This window comes from Eubalaena glacialis, chromosome 1, assembly GCF_028564815.1.
Source record: "Eubalaena glacialis isolate mEubGla1 chromosome 1, mEubGla1.1.hap2.+ XY, whole genome shotgun sequence".
NCBI classification, from domain to species: Eukaryota; Metazoa; Chordata; class Mammalia; order Artiodactyla; family Balaenidae; genus Eubalaena; species Eubalaena glacialis.
In genome coordinates, this window is record NC_083716.1 from 85,770,864 (window position 1) to 85,793,022 (window position 22,159).

At 44.3% G+C, this 22,159-nt stretch overlaps 1 protein-coding gene across 2 annotated transcripts in view; it reads left to right on the plus strand.

Moving 5' to 3' along the window:
- The window catches only part of NID1 (nidogen 1), a 93,379-nt gene that overhangs the window by 18,948 nt on the left and 52,272 nt on the right, over positions 1-22,159 (plus strand). The window contains exons 2-8 of one of the 2 annotated variants that reach the window (XM_061182142.1): positions 4,554-4,853; positions 7,003-7,229; positions 10,136-10,509; positions 12,863-13,015; positions 16,543-16,794; positions 19,438-19,638; positions 21,667-21,912. In XM_061182142.1, the coding sequence (XP_061038125.1) occupies positions 4,554-4,853; positions 7,003-7,229; positions 10,136-10,509; positions 12,863-13,015; positions 16,543-16,794; positions 19,438-19,638; positions 21,667-21,912 (1,753 nt within the window). The remainder of the gene's footprint in view (positions 1-4,553; positions 4,854-7,002; positions 7,230-10,135; positions 10,510-12,862; positions 13,016-16,542; positions 16,795-19,437; positions 19,639-21,666; positions 21,913-22,159) is intronic. The other variant, XM_061182151.1, reaches the window with a different exon arrangement.

Consider the following 22,159-nt stretch of genomic DNA (forward strand, 5'->3'; position numbering starts at 1 on the left):
GATATGGGTTCGAGCCCTGGTCCGGGAAGATCCCACATGCCGCGGAGCAACTAAGCCCCTGTGCCACAACTACTGAGCCCACGTGCCACAACTACTGAAGCCTGTGCACCTAGAGCCCGTGCTCCGCAACGAGAGAAGCCACTGCAATGAGAAGCCTGCGCACCGCAGCGAAGAGGAGCCCCCGCTCGCGGCAGCTAGAGAAAGCTCGCACACAACAACGAAGACCCAACGCAGCCAAAAATAAAAACAAAAACAAAAAACCCCCTGCAAAATCATGATCACACCTAAAAAGTTAACAATATTTCCTTAATGTCATCCAATATCACATAGGTTCATAAAATATTTTATTTGCCTTTCAGTTGACTGGTTTAAATCAGGATCCAGCTGAAGACCACACATCACGTCTAGTAGATATATACCTCACGACTTCTGAAATCTACAGGTTCCCCTCACCTTTTTTCCATGCATTTATTAAAGAAACTGGGTATTTGTCCTTCAGGATGTCCCATATTCTGGATGTTGCTGGTCACATCCCTATGGTATCTTCCAAGTGTGCTTCTGTCCCCCGTATTTCCTGTAAAGTGGTAGTTAGATCTAGAGACTTGCTCAGACTTGAGTTATCGGTTCACATTTATGCAAAGTGTTGTAGTAAATCGTGTCGCACTGCAGCGGAAGAACCGCGGACACATAATGCTGTGGCCCTTCTCGAAGCTCACCGGGCAGTACTTCTCAAACAGCCTTGGTGGGAGGCTTTATCCCTATGAACCTCCCCTCTGCACTTCCTGGAGGGAGTCGGGAAGGGAGGGAGCTTCCGTGTGCCAGGCAGGGGATAAGCTCTGTAGCTATGGCACAGACCAAGACGGACCTGGTCCTGGACCACGAGGGATGTACTGTGGCGGTGGGGAGAGCGGCCAGAGCTGGCAGGTGAGTCAGTGAGATTCCTACACACTGTGGTCTGTGCCCGGAAGGACACAAATAGGAGGCGGAGATATAAATGGGGGCCAGGCGTGAGGGAAGGGAGGAGGAGGGGCCAGCCAGGGGAGCCTACACTGGATGGATGGAGGAGGCTCCCTTCGAAGGTGTTATTTCAGCTGAGCCCTGGGAGAGGCGAGAAAGAGCCCGTTATATGGGTGCAGGAGGTGGGGAAGAGGGGTGCTGGTGGTCGCAGGGATGGAGAAAGTGCCGTATACTTTGGAGGCCGGACACACAGGACATGGGATGAGAAAGAGCAAGGAATCAAGGCCGAGTGCCAGGTTTCCTGGCTTAAGCAACTGGGTGAACAGCTGTTATGGCGACAGCCCTGGGCAGCTGGACAGGCTGCGTGACTCTCTCTGTGGTCCCCAGTCTAGTCCCTTTGGTGATGGTGTTACCGACCTGGGTCCTTGGATTCTTTAATCAATAGAAATTGATAAGAATCCAGACAAGAAACTCAGGCAAGGCTTTACTGGGACTCGTGCTGCAGCATGAGGGGTAAAAACAAGAAACAGGTGCCCTTGCTTGTTCTCCTGGGGGTGGGGTGCGGTGAGCTGGTCCCTTAAATGGGGTGAGGGTGGGAGCGGATTGGTGGGTCGGGCCTGAGGGGTGGCTTAGGTGGCCTGCCCACCCCCTTGGTGGTGCTGTGTGCAGGGGGCATGCGCAATACCCTGCTTTTGCTCCAGGGACCTCAGAAGTGGCGATTGGTTTGTGGCCTTTTTGTATCTTATTGTTCATAATTTGTCCCAACTGTGCATGCACACGGTTATTTTCAGTCCCCTCTAGTTTCTTTGTATTCTGTTGCTGGAGGAGACGTCTGTCCAGGTCTAAGTGCAAGCGCTCAGGTAGAGGGTCCCAAGTCCCAGCCTGTCTCAGTGGTACCCAGGTCTGTCCTCCTGGCCTCCTAAGTGCCTTTTAGGCCCTTCCCTTTGTGCGCCTGCCCTTCTATTGAATTGCTCGACTTGAACAAGATGGAGAAAAGGAACCAGGCCAGTATCATGAGCTGGACAGATTTGTGAAATAAGCCTGGCACCGTGATGAAGAGTGGCCCCCGCTTGCCCCAACTAGAGAAAGCCCTCACACAGAAACGAAGACCCAACACAGCCAAAAATAAATAAATAAATTAATTAATTTTAAAAAAAAACCCCAAAACAAAAAACGTTTACTAAGAAGTTTAAGAATCAAATGAAACTTCCGGGTGTTCTGTATACGACATCTTTTCTTCATTATCGTAGACAAGTGAGTTGAATGTGCCATAAAACTGCCTGAAAAATAATTTTCCTACTAATACTAATGAGGGTTATCTGGTCTTTGTCCAAAGCATTTGCAGGCAGGGCGTCATGCTTCTTGTCTAAAAACTCAATTCCTAAAGCATTCCACGTGAAAACAGAAATTCCTGTGCCCAGATTCTCAGTAATGTAAGGCACCGGGAACGTTTTCAAAATTGTTGGCCTGATTTAAATTTCACTGGAAAACAGCTTTTTAAAACCAAGTTGTCTGTATGTGGCTTCCATGTGATCACTTCCCACTGGCAGCTGGTAACTGCCAACTTCTGGGGGCTTGAGAAAGTGAGCCGTTTCCCACGCTCTCACACGGCAACCCAATCAGGATGTTTGTGCTGGGAGATGTTTGGATGGGGTGGAGGCGAAGAGGGCAGGAGACCAGCTGGACGAGGCTCCTTCCCTGACTCCCTTCTCTGCAGCCTGTCCGTGCATTCTAGAAAATCATTGCTGGTGCCAGGTGATGATGGAAAATATGTCACCCGAACAGTTAACAGACCGTGACACTTGGTGAAAAGGAAGGATCTTGCTAGGTCCACACTTAACTCTCAAACCTGTTGTTCTTTTCCCTTCCCAAATTGGCTCCATCACATCGAAGCTTTTTACCTGGTTCTTGGCATGTTGTAGAGTTTGGTCTTAAGTTCCTTTCCTTCTTGTCGGCCACTGCCCCCTTCTCTAGGAATGAGGTCTGAAGTGACTGAAGGATAAGGCCGAGGGAAGAGGAGGGAGGGACCTGGAAAACCCACAGGCCTTCTAATGAACTCCTGAGCAATTGTAACTCCCTTTGCTGCTGTGTTCTTCCAATCTGTAGCCTCTTGAAGTGCAAACTAGGGCCATATGCAAAGTCGCTCCCATTGGATTAGGGATTTTTTTGTTTTTAATTCATGGACTCCGGAAGTAAAAAGATCACTGGCGTGGTGTTCTCTGTCACCAGAGAACTGTGCACTAACAAGGATGTGGGAAGGGCTCAAAGCCTCATTCTAAGCATGGCTTTGCAGGAGGCCCAAGCACGCGCACCGCCAGGGGGCTCTAGTCCCTTCCCCATTTTCCCAGGGGATGTGGGTTTTAGCCGGATAAGAACAGTGAAATCTTTTCATAGGCTATAAACTGGTTTCAAGAAGTGATAACTGATAACTGGTTTCAAGAAGGCTGTACATGTAGTGATTAAGAGGGCCGACTTTGAAGTCGGGCTCCCTGGGTTCAAATCCCGGTGAGGCCTCTTATTGGTAACTTTGGACAAATTGATGAACTTACCTCATTTTCCACCTCAGAAAAATGTGGATAATAGTAATAGCTAGTTTTACAGGGTTCTTCTGAGGATTAGATGTTAATAAGAGGTCTGGAACATGGTAAACATTCAATAAATGTTAGCTCTTGCTCTAATTCATTAATCTGTTCAAAATAACACCACCATTGTGGCCCATTCATGTTTACTCCTTGACACTTGTTTGCTTATTGTCTTATCATCTGTGTTAGTCCATCTCCATGTCCTTCTGGATTGTGGGTGCCTTGAAGGCAGAGCCTGGGTTCTACTTATTTGTGGACCCACAGTGCTTAGCACAGCCCTGGTTTGTAATGATTACTCTGTTGAGTAAATTAACACAGTCTTTGATGATGACTTATGTTTGAATGGTCCTTCGTGTGCCACAAACCACACACATGGGAAGCCTAAGATGCGAAGTTTAAGACCCTTGCCCGAGGTCTGGTGACTATGCCAGAGTCAGGTCCTGTGATTCTTGCCCCTGTTCCTTCTACCAGGCCCTCCTCCCTAGGAAAAGAATGCTGAGTTTTACAAGTTCTGGATCATGTCTTTCTCCAGTTTTTTTGTATTTGACACACCATCATGTTTGATACACTATGACAGCATTCTGTGAACGGGAGCTCAGTCTCCCTGAAGAAGACGTCGTTTCTGCACATCTTTTTTTTTTCTTTCCTTTTTTTCTTTTTTCAAGGAAAAAAGAGCTGAGATAATTTTATCTTTACGTACTCTACAAGTGCAACTTTTGTGTACATTTGAGATTAATTGCAGTTAACTGACTACACCATTTTCCTCTTGAATCTCACATAAATGAAATCATATACTGTGTACTATTGTTGTGTCTGGATTCTTTTGCTTGGCTTAATATTTGTGAGATTCACTCATGTTGTTTTGTGTATTTTAAAAAATTACTGTATAGTATTCCATTGTATGAAATGGCCAGAATTTATTTACCTGTTCTTTTGTTGATGGGTATTTGGGTTGCTCCCAATTTTTGATTGTAAGTTTCTGCACTCCTTTTAATGATGTTTGGTTTTGTACAGATTACCACAAACGGCATTATTGCCATGAGTGAGCCCCCAGCCAAAGAATCCCATCCTGGGCTATTCCCACCGACCTTCGGAGCAGTCGCCCCTTTCCTGGCGGACTTGGACACGACAGACGGCCTTGGGAAGGTTTACTATCGGGAAGACTTATCTCCCTCTGTCACTCAGCTGGCAGCGGAGTGTGTCCAGAGAGGGTTCCCGGAAGTCTCTTTCAAGCCCAGTAGCGTGGTGGTTGTCACTTGGGAATCCGTGGCTCCCTACCAAGGGCCCAGCAAGGACCCTGCCCAGGAAGGCAAGGTAAGCACCCACCCAGGCACAAGGGCAAATAGTCTAACATGTTGGCTTTGTACACTTTGGTCTTCTGGTTTGTGCTACTCTGATGTACACCACTCCCATGTGATTGATAAAGACTGGACAGACATCCAAAGCAAAATCTAGTAAGCTGTTTATTGCAGGTCTGAAACTTCCAAAACCTTATCTGCAGGGCTACATAAATCTATGCTGTAATGATGATTAGATGTAAAGAAAGCCAATTCCTGAGAAGATTGCCACATGGCAAGAACAGGGCTGATAAATTACAGCCCTAGCTGCTCTTACTTTGGGTGGTGGATAGTGGGAGGTGGCTTCTAGATAAATAGAGAATTTATTAATATGAAGTGATAGGTTAAACTAATAAAGCAGTCCCAAGAGATGTGAAGAAATAAAGACTAGACCCACACTCTAGTTGGGGGGGACAAAACCCATTTGTACCATGTGGATGGTTCAGGAGACAAGTTTCATCATAACCAGGGATGGGAGTCTCTGTGGATGCAGTGGTTGGGAAAGGTGTTAGGGTGTGTAGAGCTTGGACTTGCCCTTGAAGGAAGGGGAATATTTGAAGAAGCCATCTCTAGATCTGAGGTGACTCTTTAGGACATGCTTTGATTTCTCCTTGGAAAAATAAATTTGCTCCACCATTGTTTAATTTTGATAGCATTACAGGGTAGAGAGCAACTTGAAAGGCCCAAAAGCACTCCCTTTAAATGGGGGATGTTCCCAGCTGGTGGTTCCCAAAGTGTGTACCACAGAACACTGGTCCCACAGACATTCCTTGAGGAAAAGGACTCCTCGGACCAAATAAGTTTGGGAAGCGCTAAAACTATATCTCCCTCATGGTGACTCACTCTGGAAAGTCCTATAGTACAGAAATCTGCTTAATTTTGTTTAATTTAGCCATCCCGAAACCTTTTGGCCATACCCTTTTCCCTCCCAAATAAGACACATTGCATCCCATAGAGCACACTTGGGAGAAGTCTGTCTGACACGTTTTGCTTTGCCACCTGTATCTGCCTGAGTGCTGTACTTGAAAACTGTTTAAAACCTTCAATTTCTCGAGTGTGCATCGCTTTCACTTGAGTGATACCTGCCCAGCCCCTTGTACAGAGCTCTTGCCTGCTTCACGGGCCAAATCTCCCCTCACTCTTACTTCTCTGCACCCCCTTGCAGCAGCTGTATCAGATTATTTGCAATTCCCTGCTGAGGCTTTTTGCTTGTTTGTTTTACCCACAATCTCTTGCACTAGCTGTGCTCTCTGCTTGCGATGGCCTCTCCGTGACCCTCACTGCACGTGTCCAGCTCCTGCTTGTTCTTTCCGCCTCCTCTGCCCCCGCTCCTCCCAGCATCGGGCACTTCGCCTGCACACAACTCCATTACAGAATCTGTCCTCCAGTTTGGCAATGTTTTGTTCACATGTCAATTTTCCCACCTAGACTGTAAATTCTCAAGTGCGGCGATCCCGTACTTTTTATTCGTCTTCACAGTGCTCAGGACAATGCCTGGTGCGTAGGAGAGGTACTAACATTAGGAATATGTTCTCTGTGGCCCTTCATGTGCCAGCTCACGTAGTCCTCCTAACATTTCTATGCGGTAGGTGGCTTCATCTCCATCTTACAGATTCACAGATCAAGGTTCAGAGAGGTTAGGTAACATGCCCAAGGTCACACAGTCAGTGAGGAGTAGAGCAGGATTTGGATCCAGATTTGTTTTCTCTCAAAGCTCATTTTCTTTCTTACTGCACGGTGCTTGGGCTCAATCAGCTAAATAATGAAATGTGGTTGAATATGTTTAATGGCCGTGGAAACAAATTCTGTGGGTAAGAATTTGCTAAGTTGCATGAGATTTAGGCCACTACCTGGAGGTGCCACCTCTGTAATTTTTCATTAACCTTAGGGTCACAGTTATGCAGAAAGTATTCATTGATTAATTAGAAAATTTCATGTTGACATAGCTTTAGAGATATTTAAGTGGAATTATCCTGGAATACTTGGTCCTTGTTACAAAAGTATTTCTTTAGAATAAGGTGTAAATACTGCCATCTCTGTACTTTTTAGATACGATCTGGTGAAGAGCACATTTTAAGATCTGTAGATATTTTCCTGAGTAACTGAATTTTAACTCATCTTCACAGAGAAACACATTCCAGGCTGTTCTGGCCTCTTCTGATTCCAGCACCTACGCCATTTTCCTTTATCCTGAAGATGGTCTGCAGTTCTGTACGACATTCTCAAAGAAGGATGAGAACCAAGTTCCCGCAGTGGTTGCTTTCAGCCAAGGTTTAGTAGGATTAATATGGAAGAGTGACGGAGCTTATAACGTATTTGCTAATGACAGAGAATCAATTGGAAACTTGGCCAAGTATGCTTTTTTTTGTTCTTCAGTAGATTCTCCCCTTAATAAGATTATCATTTTACTGTTATATTAAGAATAATGTAATGGGCAATATAGAACATTACCTAAAAATGTTCCCATGGATTTAAATTTTGTATATAATTTTTATATTATGGAGTACTTTGTTTTTCTGATGAACTCAAGGGAATATACTCTTAGAATGAACAGGTATCCAAGTTTTTTAGATATCATTCTCATTTGAGACAGTTTTACCATCTCTTCTATACGTATAAAGTTAGAAATACAAGTTATTCAAAACTATCTCCTGCTATGACCCCAAGGCTGAGAAAACCCCTCCCAATTTCATATTGCCAATTGAGTCTAAAATTCCTCTACACTTTAATGGTGTGCTGGTAAATGCTTAGCAACTGGCTTTCGGCGGGTTGGGGAAGCCCTCATTTATAGCATTTGCCTCTTTCCGTGGTGTAAATACTCCTACCATGGCCAGTTTCCAGCTGCTCACATCATGTCGCTCAACCTGGGGTTGAGAAAAGGTGAACCATTATATAGTATTCTCACCATAGAGGTGCAGTAGATTCAAATAACTTGAAGAACATAGCTAATAGTAACATAATACAGATGGGATGAGTTTCAAGTATTTATTGCCTCTGCTTTTATTTCTTTAAATTTTTATTGGAGTATAGTTGATTTACAATGTTGTGTTAGTTTCTGCTGTACAGCAAAGTGAATCAATTATACATATATATATCCACTCTTTTTTAGATTCTATTCCTATATAGGTCATTACAGAGTATTGAGTAGAGTTCCCTGCGCTATGTAGTAGGTTCTTATTAGTTGTCTATTTTATATATAGTAGTGTGTATATGTCAATCCCAATCTCCCAATTTATCCCCGCCCTTCCCCCTTGATAACCATAAGTTTGTTTTCTACCTCTGTGACTCTATTTCTGTTTTGCAAATAGGTTTATTTATTACTTTTTTTCTTTTTAGATTCCACATATAAGCGATATCATATGATATTTGTCTTTCTCTGACTTACTTCACTCAGTATGACAGTCTCTAGGTCCATCCATGTCACTGCAAATGGCATTATTTTGTTCTTTTTTATGGCTGAGTAATATTCCATTTTATATATGTACCACGTCTTCTTTATCCATTCATCTGTCGATGGACATTTAGGTTGCTTCCATGTCCTGGCTATTGTAAATAGTGCTGCAATGAACACTGGGGTATATGTATCTTTTTGATTGCCTCTGCTTTTAATATAGATTATTTAATTGTAAGTTTATATAATTTAATTTTTTACAAGCTGGTTCAAGCAAGCTCCGACATATCACTGCCTTTATTTGAGTCCCAAGCAGACAGATTGATTAGACGTCCAGTTTCTGCAGGACTTTCTTGATTCCTCATTCCCTGTCCAACCCCAATCTTTTGCTCAGTATTCTCTACCAAGTAGTGTATGTCCCTTCTTTCCATTGTATGAGCTGGTCATTTTACATAATTTCTTATAGGAACACTTCCAATCACACACAGAAGAACAGTAAAAATGGTGGTGCAAGAAGTAGAGATTAGGGTTATTCTATTGTATTTTATAACTATAAAATGCCTTTAGATTCTCAATATCATTTGCATTTCACTACACCCTTTGAACATAAAAAGGTAAACTGAGACCTGTCCAAGGTTCCACAGCTAACAGTGTTGGGATTTCTAGTAAACCAAGTCTGTACTATTTTCACTCATAACTCTTCTGACACCGAATTTGTGGGGTTTTTTCCCCAACCAATTCTCCAACTCTTCAGACACCAGCTAGGTGTCCTATAATTCGATTCAGTTCTGACACTAACTGTTTGGAGTCAGCACATACCTCACAGGTGAAGGGCTCAGTCCCACAAAACTGCCCCCACTTCAGACATCCCTTGCAAGTCCCAGGTTGCCACCTGCACTTCTGATCAACCAGCTATAAATCGGGGGTCTCCATGAACCCCTGCTCAAGTTCGGTAATTTGCTAGAATGGCTCACAGAACTCAGGAAAGCACTTTCCTTACTATTACCAGTGTATTATAAAGGATACACTCAGGAACAGCCAAATAGAAGAGATGCATAGGGCAAGGTATGGGAGGAAGAGTGGGTGAGGGGCTTCCATGTCCTCTCTGGGCTCACCACCCTCCTAGCCCCTTGATGTGTTCACCAGCCCAAAAGCTCTGTCAATCTCATCACTTAGGAATTTTTATTACATAGGCATGATTGATTAAACCATTGGCCATTGGTGATTAACTTATTCTCCAACCCCACTCCTCACCCCCCTCCCTGGAAGTCAGGGCGTGGGGAAGAAAATTCCAACCCTGTAATCAAGCTTTATTCTTCCTAGTGACCAGCCCCCATCCTGAAGCTACCCAGGGTCCCCAGCCACCAGCCATCTCATTAGCATACAAAAAGACACTCTTATCACTCCAGAAATTACAGGGATTTTAGGGGTTATATGCCAGAACCAGAGACAAGGACCAAATACACATTTCTTATCATATCACACCATGCCCTGGAAAGAGAATAACTGAGAAAATGGATGACTCCGGTCAACAGGTTGCTTATATGGTAAAGCACATGACCAGTGATTCCTATAAGTTGCATTTTAAGGCCTGAAAATGTCCCTGAAGCGTGCCTCTCGAATGGCCGAGACTAAGCCTTTGCTAGGGTTGTGCCCATTGGATACAGCCTCACCGTATCCCCCTGAATGGTCTCAGCTCTGTGATGACCAGACAGGACTGCCTCTGCTCTCTCATCCTCCACCGATGCTGTGGGCAGGAGCAGGCGATGGGGTTCAGATTGACACGGATCCCCAGGGCTCCTGCTTGGTTGCTGGGGGCTGTTTGTGGGTTGCTGGCCTGTTTCCAAGAAGCCTGTCCTTCCCCCTAGGAGCAGCAACTCTGGGCAGCAGGGCATCTGGGTGTTTGAGATTGGGAGTCCGGCCACGGCCAGTGGCGTGGTGCCCTCGGACGTGAACCTGGGATTGGACGACGGAGCAGAGTATGATGATGAAGATTATGACTCGGTGACACCTCTGAGCCTGGAGGACACGGGCACCACATCCTTCCCCTATGAGGCCCGGAGAAGGGGAGACACTGGCACATACAACATGCCCAGTGACCTCTCCCCCCGCCGCCTGGCTACTGAGAGACCCCCTGGACCTCCCACGGAGAGGACCAGATCTTTCCAGCTGCCAGTGGAGAGGTTTCCCCAGCAGCAACCACAGGTCATAGACGTGGATGAAGTTGAGGAAACAGGAGTTGGTAAGGCCATTTCCGTTGCAGGTGGTACCTTCTTGGATACTTGGGTTTCCAGACAGGGGAGCATTGCTGGCGGGGTGTCAGCTGTGTGCATTATTTGGTGGTTTGTAAGGATGAGCGTCTGGGGAAGGAGGGGTGGAACTCACAGCTGCAGAGCATCGGTCGATGGGCCCGAAGGCTTCAGAGACTCCAAGGGATCTGGCCATTAGGGCTGGGGTTATGGAGACTGTAGAACATGTCCTCTTTCAAGTCTTCTATTATTCTTTCTTTTTTTTTCTGTTTTAAAGAGAAAAGTGCTTTAGAATTATTTTGATAGTCAGATTTCCTTCCTTATTTGTGACTTCTGAGATCAGCAATACATTCACCCACCTGAACAAACATTTTAGAAGTTCCTTTGGCTATTGACACGGTTTATCTTTGAAATTTATATCCTCTTGGTTTTGGAAGGAGGATGGTTGATTATTTTTCCTCCCAGGTCCTATCAGTTTCAGAGTTAGTTTGTGAACATTTAAAACTACAAAATAAGTAGATCCCCTTTTTGAGGATGGTTTTAAAGTACAATATCTTCTAGTCAACCGTATTATATCAGATTTTTGCTACATTTTCAGGGAAAACCACTGGAACCCCAGCATGCTTTGATTTGTCTTATAAAAGACATTTGAACTAGACTGTGTTCATTATTTTTTTGCCCTTCAGGTTGACCTATAATCCATTAAGATTCCTATCAAGGGGACGGTCCAAGCCTTTAAATGATGTTTACTGTGACGCACAACTGCTTCAACTATGAAGTTATCATAAGGCCCTCAAAACATCTACTCAATTCCACATTATTCACCCATTTTTATTTCTCCTTACTTGTGATTTGTCTCGTAGCAATAGTTGGATGTTTGTTCTTATCGAGTATCCCAAAGCATGGACAGGATCTGGTGGCTGGGGTAGTGTGCTTACTTACCTCTGAGGCACAGAAATGGAGAAGCTGCCCTTAGTGACATGATGAAGACGTGGTTCATGTCTCAGGGCTCCCCTTACACACACAGCACCCTGGATTTCCAGGGGTAATGCTGACACCTAGCACGTTGCACTCTGCTCTTATAGCTGGGTCTCAGAGTGGTCGCCCCAAGATGGATTGCATATGTTTACCTGCACATATGTTTACCTGCAGGGTGAGTTTTGAGTCTCCTCCTGCTTTCACCCCACATAGGTGTCTCTGAAATTCTCATATGTGAAGCCATCACTTAAATGAGAGCGTAGCTAGCCCCAGCAACTTATGGTAGTATATTCCTTGGTACTAGTAAAAAGAAAAGCCTAGATTTGAACCCCAACTGTGTTTAAAAGAGATGTTTTTCTGCCCTCGATCCCAGTTATTTCACTGTTTTTATTAGAAAGGTCAGTCTTCTGTAGCCAGCAGTGCATTCCTGGTGTGATTTGAATAGTCACCCACAGATACGTCAACCATAACAGACCCGCTGGGAGCTGGGCTTAAGCAATCAGTAGCATCACATGCGTTCAGCTCAGGGCCCAAGTATTCTCAGCTCCAAACGCCATCTTTATACATACAGGAAGTTCCCTTCTGGGTTTATAGGACTCTTGGAGTCTACCTGGAGTTAAACTTTACTTTTCTCTTCACTCATTAACAGTCATTTATAAAGTGGGTCATTATCCCCTCTAAAAGTTCATCCCCTCTTGTGTTTTTGAACTTCATACCAAATTAATTTGCTCTGGATTTTTGAGTTTAATGAGCTAGTTCATCATCCAATAAAATGAACCTGGGAGGGAGACATTTAAAATAGGGAGAAATTCTTCTTATTTCTTGGGTCAAAGGCTTTTAGACCAGGTATGACTGAGGAATTATTTCTAACCAGCTTTTGACTCAAGAGCTTCTGATTTATCCCCTGGTGAGAAGAAAGGGTCAAAAATTTTTAAAAATACTTTAAGCTTGTTAAAATGGCACTTTATGTTACAGATATTTTACCACAATAAAAGATAATTTTAAAATATTTTAAGGTCCCTCCTGCCCAAAATGTGAAGCGGATCTGATGACATTAGATGGATGCCATATTAAGATTGACATTGGGTGGCAGTCACCTAATATTGATTCCGTGATACTGAGGACATTGGATTATAGCATTTTTAAAGAATTCACCCTTGTGATTTCTCGAACACCCTTTAGACCCATTTGCTTTGGTGGTTTGAATAATGGAACCACTATACTGTTTAAGTGGCTACAGGTAGAGAGCCCTGGGTCTGAATTGCCTGAGCAGATGTCAAGTCTTGCACAGCTGAGGGCGTAGGGTCAGAAAGCCTCCTGGTCCAGAGCACTGTGAAGCGCTTACAGGTGTGCTGTGTTCTCTCCAAGCAGTTTTCAGCTACAACACAGATTCCCGCCAGACGTGTGCCAACAACAGACACCAATGCTCCGTGCACGCAGAGTGCAGGGACTTTGCCACCGGCTTCTGTTGCAGCTGTGTTTCCGGCTACACGGGGAACGGCCGGCAATGTGTTGCAGAAGGTACTTTGCTTCTGTCTGTTCCTTTTGAAGGGGGAGAAAGGGGGAGGAGTGGAGTTTTTGTTTTGGTGCTTGTTTTGAAATCTTTCGTTTACCCAGATCTGTAAACGGGGGTGGTATTTTCAGTCGGGCAATGATAGTTAATCTCTCATTCCCCGTTCTTGCCCGTATTTTTCTACTGGGGGGGGGGGTGTGTGGTCCTGGGGAGTGTCCTTTTTTTCTAATAAGGGGAGGTCTCTTTCTTTCCTGTGCTGTTTCTCCATCTCTGAAATGACGGCCATTGGGAGCCCATCTTCACAACCGTCCCTAGCGTGAGACAAAGGCTGAAGTGTTGAAATTATGCAGCCTGGACCACGAATTGTCAGTGCCCCCCATTTTCCTCCGTTTCTTTCAAACCTTTTCTTTTGGCATCACTCACACCATCCTAATGGTGGTTCAACTCCAGCAAGGCCACAGTGGGCTGGTGGAAACCAAAGTATGTAGCGGGTAAAGACTTTCCTGTCCTCATGCCCCTGGAATCCCAACATGGTGATGGAGGAGCATAAGGGGTGCATCACAGCTAACTCTGGAGTCCAGACCCATTGTGGGCCCACTCCAAAATGGACTCAGCTGGCGTCAGTGGGTTGGCATCAGTTCTGCGCTCTGACCCCGGAAAAGGACCACCAGTCTTGACATTCTCAGATGGTCAGAAGAATCTTCTCTGCAAAAGTCTAGAGGGTCCGGATAAGAGTTTACTTAGAGAGGGAGACCTATGGGAACCTGAGGCCATAAACCAGAATTAAAACAAAACCAAAACCAACCATACTGAACATTTGTTCCTTCAGATGCCAAGTCACCTCACTTGTCACCTGTCATTTTCCTCGTGTGTTTAATGAGGAACCTCAACTGCTTCACACAATACAACTAAATAAAACTCAGTTGGAGGAATGCTTTTCTGTTTTTCAGATCCCCTGCCATAGCTAAAGTTAAATCAGTTATTTTAATTTGCTAAAATAAAAAAGTTCCCTCGTAGGTCACAATTAGATAGTTAAATACTATCTGCAGCAACGAAAGAAAATTTTGTATACGTTGCATATTAATTTGGGGGGATGTTTTTAACGTTTATAAATGTGTTGTCTGTTTTCTTCTAAAGCCCACCGCCCCAGGGATGGTGTACCTTTGCTGCTTTGTTTTAGGCTTGGCTTTTATATTTCTCTCACCCTGGGAGCAGCTTCCAAAATCTACAGTGAACCTTTCTTCTCAAAGAGCAATCTCATTAGCTCTTTCTGTGCCAAATATCAGACTGGAAATGCTGATAGGTTGCATTTGGCAGGAAGCTCAGATGTGACAGATTGCTCGGCTACATTTTTTGACCTTCTATACACGCCCCGTCATAGTTTTGTGGTTTAAATATTTTTTGGAGTCTTGCTACTTTTGAAATAGTTTTCTAGCTCCAAGTTTGGTGGAAAAAATTTGGTTTCCTTCCCCTGGCTTTCCTGCTTGTTTCTGTAATTGTTTGGGGGAGGCATTTTTTGATATTAGTCTTCTAACTTCACAGCATCCCCCAGTGTAATGACATAGTTTTTTTGCAGAAATACGCTGTGTCGAGTCTGCCTTGGCTTGTCAGTGAACCTGTTTTTTATTTTATTTTATTTTATTTTTGGGGGCCGCATCGCGCGGCATGCAGGGTCTTAGTTCCCCGGCCAGGGATGGAACCCATGCCTGCTGCAGTGGGAGCGTGGAGTCTTAACTTCTGGACCTCCAGGGAAGTCCCTCAGTGACCCTGTTTAGCAGCTAGGGCATATTGAACACAGCAGAAAGTCTTCAGAACACTGGTGACCATGCTCAGATGAGGGCTCGTTTGTCTCAGGTTATTCTACAAACTTTCCTGAGAACTTACTGTGCACAGATACCTCTGCTAAGACAGAGCCAGGGAGTTGGGTGTGAAAGTCTTGTCTCTAGACATTTATAATCTAGGAAGAGAAACACGATATGCACAATCAGTAAGTGATAGAATTTAATTCTACATCAAACCTGAACAGTCCAAGGTGACTTATTTACCTCTTCCTTCAGTTTTTTTTTTTTTTTTAAAGATATAAGTAACACACTCACTTAAAGTATACCATTTGGTTCTTTTTAGTATATTAACTAAGTTGTGCAACTATTACCTCTAATTTTAGAGCATTTTCATCACTCCAGAAGGAAACCCTGGATCTCTTAGCAGTCACCCTCAATTTATCCTCATCCCCAGTCTCTGTCAACAACTAATCTACTGTCTGTCAACACGGGTTTTCCTGTTCTGGATATTTCATATAAATGGAATCTTACAACATGGGACCTTTGTGTTTGGCTTATTTCACTTAGCATGATGTTTTCAAGGTGCATCCATGTTTTAGCGTGTATCAGGTACCTCATTCCTTTTTTCTAGCGAAATAATATCCATTTCATGGATATACCACATTCTGTTTATCCATTCATCAATTGATGGACATTTGGGTGCTTTCCTATTTTGGCTATCATGAATAATGCTGCTAAGAACATTCGTGTACAAGTTTTTGTGTGGACATATGTTTTCTGTTCTCTTGGTATATACCTAGGAGTTGGAATTGCTGGGTCATGTGATAACCTTCAGTTTTCTTATTCAAATACAAGAACAACTTAATTTCTTGAGAGCTTATCTTTTCCTGATTAAACAATAATGAATATATGCAAGTTATAAATATATGAACATTATAGAGATATCTAGTATAGAAAATGAAAGTTCACCATATCGCCCTGAGTTAACCACTGGTAGCAGTTTTGTGTACATCTCTTCAGATATTTGCCCCTAAGTGTATGCTAACATTTATCATTAATGTGATTTTTTAAAATGGTGTCCTATACATATACTATTTAGCAATTTATGAAGAAAGCTTTTAAATATGCCGTAGTAAGTTTCACATCTTTCCCAGCTGGCTAAATGGAACGATCAACAGCAAACACACCACAGCCCACAAGCTGATTCTGGGTCAGAGGGCGTATTTGTGTGGCCAGCGATATCTGCTGTGGCCACTTCTGTCTGGCTTGGCTTGAGTGAAGGTCCAGGACTCAGAGTGGCAGTCCTATGTTTGAGCCGGAGATGCTCTTTAAGATGTGTTACAGATCAGGCAACCAAATGTCCCATCCAGTTTAGCCCTGCTGTCCCAGTGAAATGACTAATTCTGTCCCTGATACTCTCAAAAGTGAGACATTTATGTCACCTAGTTCTAGACCACCCATGATACTGTTCTATGAGATCGTTTTATTTGCCTCAGACGTTCCTCCATCAAACAATGGGTCTCACTTTTCTGCTGTCCGTTATCCATCAGCGTGGAAGAGAGGACGAAATTGGAATTTGTAAGGCTCATAGACACAGCCATAGGAACTGCCTTTTTGGGAAGAACAGCTGCTTTCACTTACCCCAAAGCCCTTTACCCCAGCACTGTTTGGCTCTTTGCTTTTATACGTACAGGTCCTACCAGACATACTATTCTATTCTGAAGGGCTGGCTGCTTTCTTTGTTTCTCACTCAGGTACCCCCCAGAGAGTTAACGGCAAGGTGAAAGGGAAGGTCTTTGTGGGGAACAGCCAAGTTCCCACTGTCTTTGAGAACACCGACCTCCACTCTTACGTGGTAATGAACCATGGGCGCTCCTACACAGCCATCAGCACCATTCCTGAGACCATCGGGTACTCTCTGCTTCCTCTGGCCCCTATTGGAGGCATCATTGGATGGATGTTTGCCGTGGAGCAAGATGGATTCAAGAATGGGTTCAGCATCACAGGTAACTGACATCAGACCTTAAAATTAATGGGCTGGGGTGAATGGAAAGGGAAACCCATGTCTGCAAATAACTTACCGATAAGCATTTTGTGGCTCTGGAAATAAGGTGTTGAGGTAAAATTATCAAGAAGTTTTTCAATTAATATACATTAACTAAGACTGTCTAGAATTGCATTGTGATCAGGGAGCGATTTCAGGGTGGAGATTTAGATTTAGGCAGAGCAAATGATGCTTGCTCCTATATCCTCACAACCCAAAGTATGGGGCTCCTTCTATTTATCCAGCCTGCCTCCAAATTCCCAACTAATCTGAAACTGATATTTGACATTTCCTCAGTATCTGCTTGGAGAAAAGGAACCTGTCATTTCTAGCTGGTAAATTCAGCCTGATAAACATAATCCTCATGAGTCTTAGGAAACCTGAGTTTCCTTGGAGCTGCTTAGAGACCGTGTCCCGTCGGGGAAAGTTCAGTCTTTAGGGGACATGTGGGCAGATTGTCGGTGGGTGGGAGCGGAGGAGATGCTTACCTGGAGCAGTGGTGGCCTCTCCCATGCTGTGCTGAGGCTGGCCCCCCTGTGCTGGAGGCCCTTTCCTGGAACTGCTTGGGTGGAGGGGCCTGCATCCTTCATCTCTGGCCGCTCCCAGGACCTGGAGCCTGCTGTTCTGGGGCACAGGTACATAGCCGCTGCCTCTGACTACCTAGACCTGCCTTTTCCAATACCCCTAGCCTCACTGGAGCTTCAGCCACAGCTTTATCGTGAAAACACTGCTGAGAGCAGGGTCTGTGGGCTTTGCATAGACACCCCTCCCAAAGTTACAGAGCATAAATACCTAACTTCCTGAAATGTGGACGTTTTAAGAAAGGAGAGGATATATATTTGAAAAGGGTATAAGATACCTTATTTATGGCCCAGTGTTTTTTCTCCCTTTCCCACAGGCATGTGTACCCTGAGTATCATAACGATGTTCAGGCTCTCTTGCAAACACATGCTCTTCCCTTTGCAGACGTAGTTGAGCTTTGCGGCCAGATCCACAGGTTCTACTCCTTGGCTGCACAGCATTTCATATTGGTGTTGCCTTGAATATGGGTTGACTTAAATGGATGGTCCTTTGTAACTTACATCAACTTCAGGGAGGCTGAGGGAGTCTTTACAAATTCCCTACAACAGCAAATCTTTGTTACTACAATGGTCCTTCTTAACTGCCCCTGTGTTATCAGCTGGATATCTGCCTGGGACCTGGGGGCTATAAAGCAGGAGTTGTCCAACTTTTTCTGCTAAGGGCCAGTTAGTAAATATTTTAAGCTTTGCCTAAATGTTTTAGGCTATTCGGGCTCTGTTGCAGCTACAGTAAGTCCCCTACATACGAACCTTCAAGTCGCGAACTTTCAAAGATGCGAACCTACGTTTGCATGTCCAATCACATCAGTTAGTTCACATGTCTGGCGTACATTGTCACGTGAGTGCATCCTCTACAAGTGGTTGTGCTTTTGTGTACTTCACTGTACAGTACTGTATAGCGTACGGTAGTACAGTATCTTCATTTCAAGCCCAGGATGTCTGGAAGCAAGCGTAAAAGCAGCGGTGATGTAGCTGGTACTACTGTACTTTTAAAGGTACTGTACTGTAAGATTAAAAATGTTTTCTTTATTTTTGTGTTTGTTTGTTTTTCATATATTATTTGTGTGAAAAGTATTGTAAACCTATTACAGTACAGTCCTAGATAGCCGACTGTGTTAGTTGGGTACCTGGGCTAACTTTGTTGGACTTACGAACAAATTGGACTTACGCATGCGCTCTCGGAACAGAACTCATCCGTATGTAGGGGACTAACTGTCTTCAACTTTGTCGTCGTCGAGCGAAAGCACCAAAGATAATATGCAAATGAATGATCATGTCTGAAATTATGAATGAAATTATTCATCGGCACTGAAATGTAAATTTCATATACTTTTCACATATCATGAAATAGCTGCCAGCCGTGCTATCGGGAGTCTGCAAAGGTGGCAAAGGGAGGAAGCTGGAAGAAAGGGGGGTATTTTTTCCTGCTTGTCGGGGGCTGCTTCCCTGCCCAGAGCAAGGGGAGGTCCTGAGCCAGCACCTTAGTATGTGCTCCTAGGATGGTTTCTGGGCCTGGTGATAGTTTGCCCTGAACAACTGGCCCGTCCTGACCAGGGTTTAGCTGTTACAGTAGTCATTCCCACAGCCGACGTCCTGGAGCGCTTGATGTTTGGCAGAGGACGTTTTAACGTACTTGTCTAATTTCCACAAGACAGATTGTATCCCTTTTTCATCATCAGGAAATGGAGGCTCCGTGGGGTTAAGTAACTTGTTCAAGCTCACCCAACCAGTACCCAGCACAGCTGGGAGTCCAACTCCTATCCCCTGCTTTTTCCAGCCCAAGCCATGAGCCCACCCGTCTCAGATGCTGGTCTGCAGCTGGCAAGCAGCTTCTGTTTCTTGTACGTGACTCAGTTGGGCCATATGGATGTCCCAGCTCTGTCCTTGGTGTCAACAGCCCCATTTGTACTAACCAAACTAAAGCATCTGCAGAGGAGGTGTGAGCCTGTCCCTACAGTGAGCCCAGGGTGGGCATGAGGGTGGCTTCCTTGACAGCAACGTGACAGACTGACCTTGCTTTGCAGGGGGCGAATTCACCCGCCAGGCTGAGGTGACCTTTGTGGGGCACCCGGGCAAGTTGTTCATTAAGCAGCAGTTCAGCGGTATTGATGAGCATGGACACCTGACCATCGACACGGAGCTGGAGGGCCGAGTGCCGCAGATCACCTTCGGCTCCTCGGTGCACATCGAGCCCTACACGGAGCTCTACCACTACTCCCACCAGGGTGAGCCTCAGCGCCGCGTCCCGGGGCAGCGCCACCCACAGGCTCCAGCCCTGAGCTCATGCTATCTCCTGGCCTTCGGAGAGGGAAGTGCAGGGGGTACCTTATACAAATCACCTTTTCTCTAATAGATATCGTGCACACTCATTGGAGAGAATTTAGGGCAGAAAAGAAAATAAGCATAACTTACAGATGTAAAACCAGGACACAGTTATTATTAGATTAAGTGTATTTCCTTTCAGCCTTTTCCTTCCATATAAAAAATATCCCAACATATGTATATATACCAACACAAATAATATCCCAACATAAAATCTCATCATATTATATAATTTCAAAATAATATAATTTTATTATAATATACATCTGTATGTACTTTTTAAATTTCAAATTTACAGAAAAGTTGAAAATAGCAGTTTCCACATATCATTTACCCAGCCTCACCAGTTGTTAACATTTTGCTACATTTACTTTATCATTCTCTCTCACATACATACATATATATATGGGGTTTTTTGGAGAGTAAGCTGTAGGCACCATGATCCTTCATTCCCTAAATATTTCATGTGTTCTTCCTAAGGACAAGCACATCCTCTCACACGGTCCCAGTACACTCATCAAAATCAGGAAATTTAACATTGATGCAATACTACTGTATACTCTACAGTCAAGTATATAGTTTCTATTTACATAATTTCAGTCATACCACATTATTGTATCTTCACTTTTCCAGTTAGCATCAAATTATGAATACTTGATAGTTTCATTAAATAGGCTTTGCAAACACTTTTTAATGAATCTCTACCATTCTGTTGTATGGCTATCAATGTAAACCATTCTCTTTTCTAAAGCTTAGATTATTTCCAATTTTTCCTTCTCATAATGAGTTGAAATAATCATCTTCATCATAAATCTTGACCACATTCCTGATTCTTTTCTGACCGAATTCCTAGAAATAGAAGTGCCAAGTCAAACAATGGAGACTCTTTAAAGGCTCTTATTAAATGGCCGTCCAGAAAGGTTGTACCCATTACCATGGCTCTGTGGCTTGCTCCGGCTCTCCTGGGGAAAACGAGTGGGTGAGTAGGAGGTGCAAGGAGCCACGGCACCCCGGTCTGCAAGTCAGGCTACGACCAGATGGTGTTTCTGACAGCCCGGCACGTGGGAGCTGGACAGAAGGCAGCTTACACTAATCTTTTATGTATCCTCTGGCTTTGATTATGAACTACAGCAGAGCACACAGATGTGAAGAGTCTTTTATACTTTTTTTAAAATAGGAAGTTGAGATTTTCATTGTATGGGTGAAAAGCGAGCTGTCTTCTAAGTGGGGAAGACTGTTTCCATTCTCTATTGAGATTTGCTCACAGCTCTATAGAAATTGGCTACTGAAACCTATTAGTGTCTCATTTTTATATATCAGAGAACCGTTTAATCTAGGGTTATTTATAGCAGCCTCTATTTATTGAATCCGAAGTGAGATAACCCATAAAAAGCAGTTAGCACTCTGCTAGTCGCGTGATAAATGCTCCATAAATGGTAGTGTGTCTTAATAAGAGTCTTAGCCTGCTTGATTCCAGAAATTTTACATACATTATCTCATCCTCACCCTAACCCATGTCGGAAAGGAAACAGAGGATAAAGAAGTTAGTAACTGGTCTATGAGCACACACCTTGTGAGCGAAGGGGCAAGATGTGAATTCAGGTGTCTCTCCCTCCAAGCCCGTGCTCTTTCCATCAGACCTTAAACTCTGGGTTGGTTCTGGGTGACTTAGGAACTTATAGAGAAGCACTTGATGAGAAAAAGCAGTAACTATTCCTAATGCAAATAACATCAATAATAGTATGGGAAATCGAGGTGGCAGAATGAGTCCCAATGCTGAAATAAATAGTTTTATTTATCCAGTTCCATCCGATCTCTCATCTGGTAGCAGTGTGGGCAGAGAATACTGCTGATGGTTTTAGAGCCCTTGACTAAGCCTCTTGTATCCTCAAGATCTCTCCTTTGTCTCCCTGCTTCCCTCCCGCATCCAGTGATCACATCATCCTCTACCCGGGAGTACACAGTGACGGAACCTGAGCGGGATGGCGCTGCCCCTTCTCACGTCCACACTTACCAGTGGCGCCAGACCATCACCTTCCAGGAGTGCGTCCACGACGACTCCCGGCCAGCCCTGCCCAGAACCCAGCAGCTCTCGGTGGACAGCGTGTTTGTCCTGTACAACCAGGAGGAGAGGATCTTGCGCTATGCTCTGAGCAACTCTATCGGTCCCGTGAGGGGTAAGAGGTGGCAGCTCAGACTGGGCGCTGTGTGTGTCTGCCTGCACGGCTCTCTCGGTGCTTTTGACGTGTTCTTTTTCGTCTCTTACTCTCAGTAAGAAGAAGAAAGTTACGCTGAAATAGCTCCCGACAGAAATAAACGTCTTGTCATTTATGATTCTTAGAAAACCTACCCGTCTCTGTTCTGCTAACCTGAGGCCTCCTCATTATTCCATTTGGGGTAGAGAAGAATGATAATCCTTGAGTT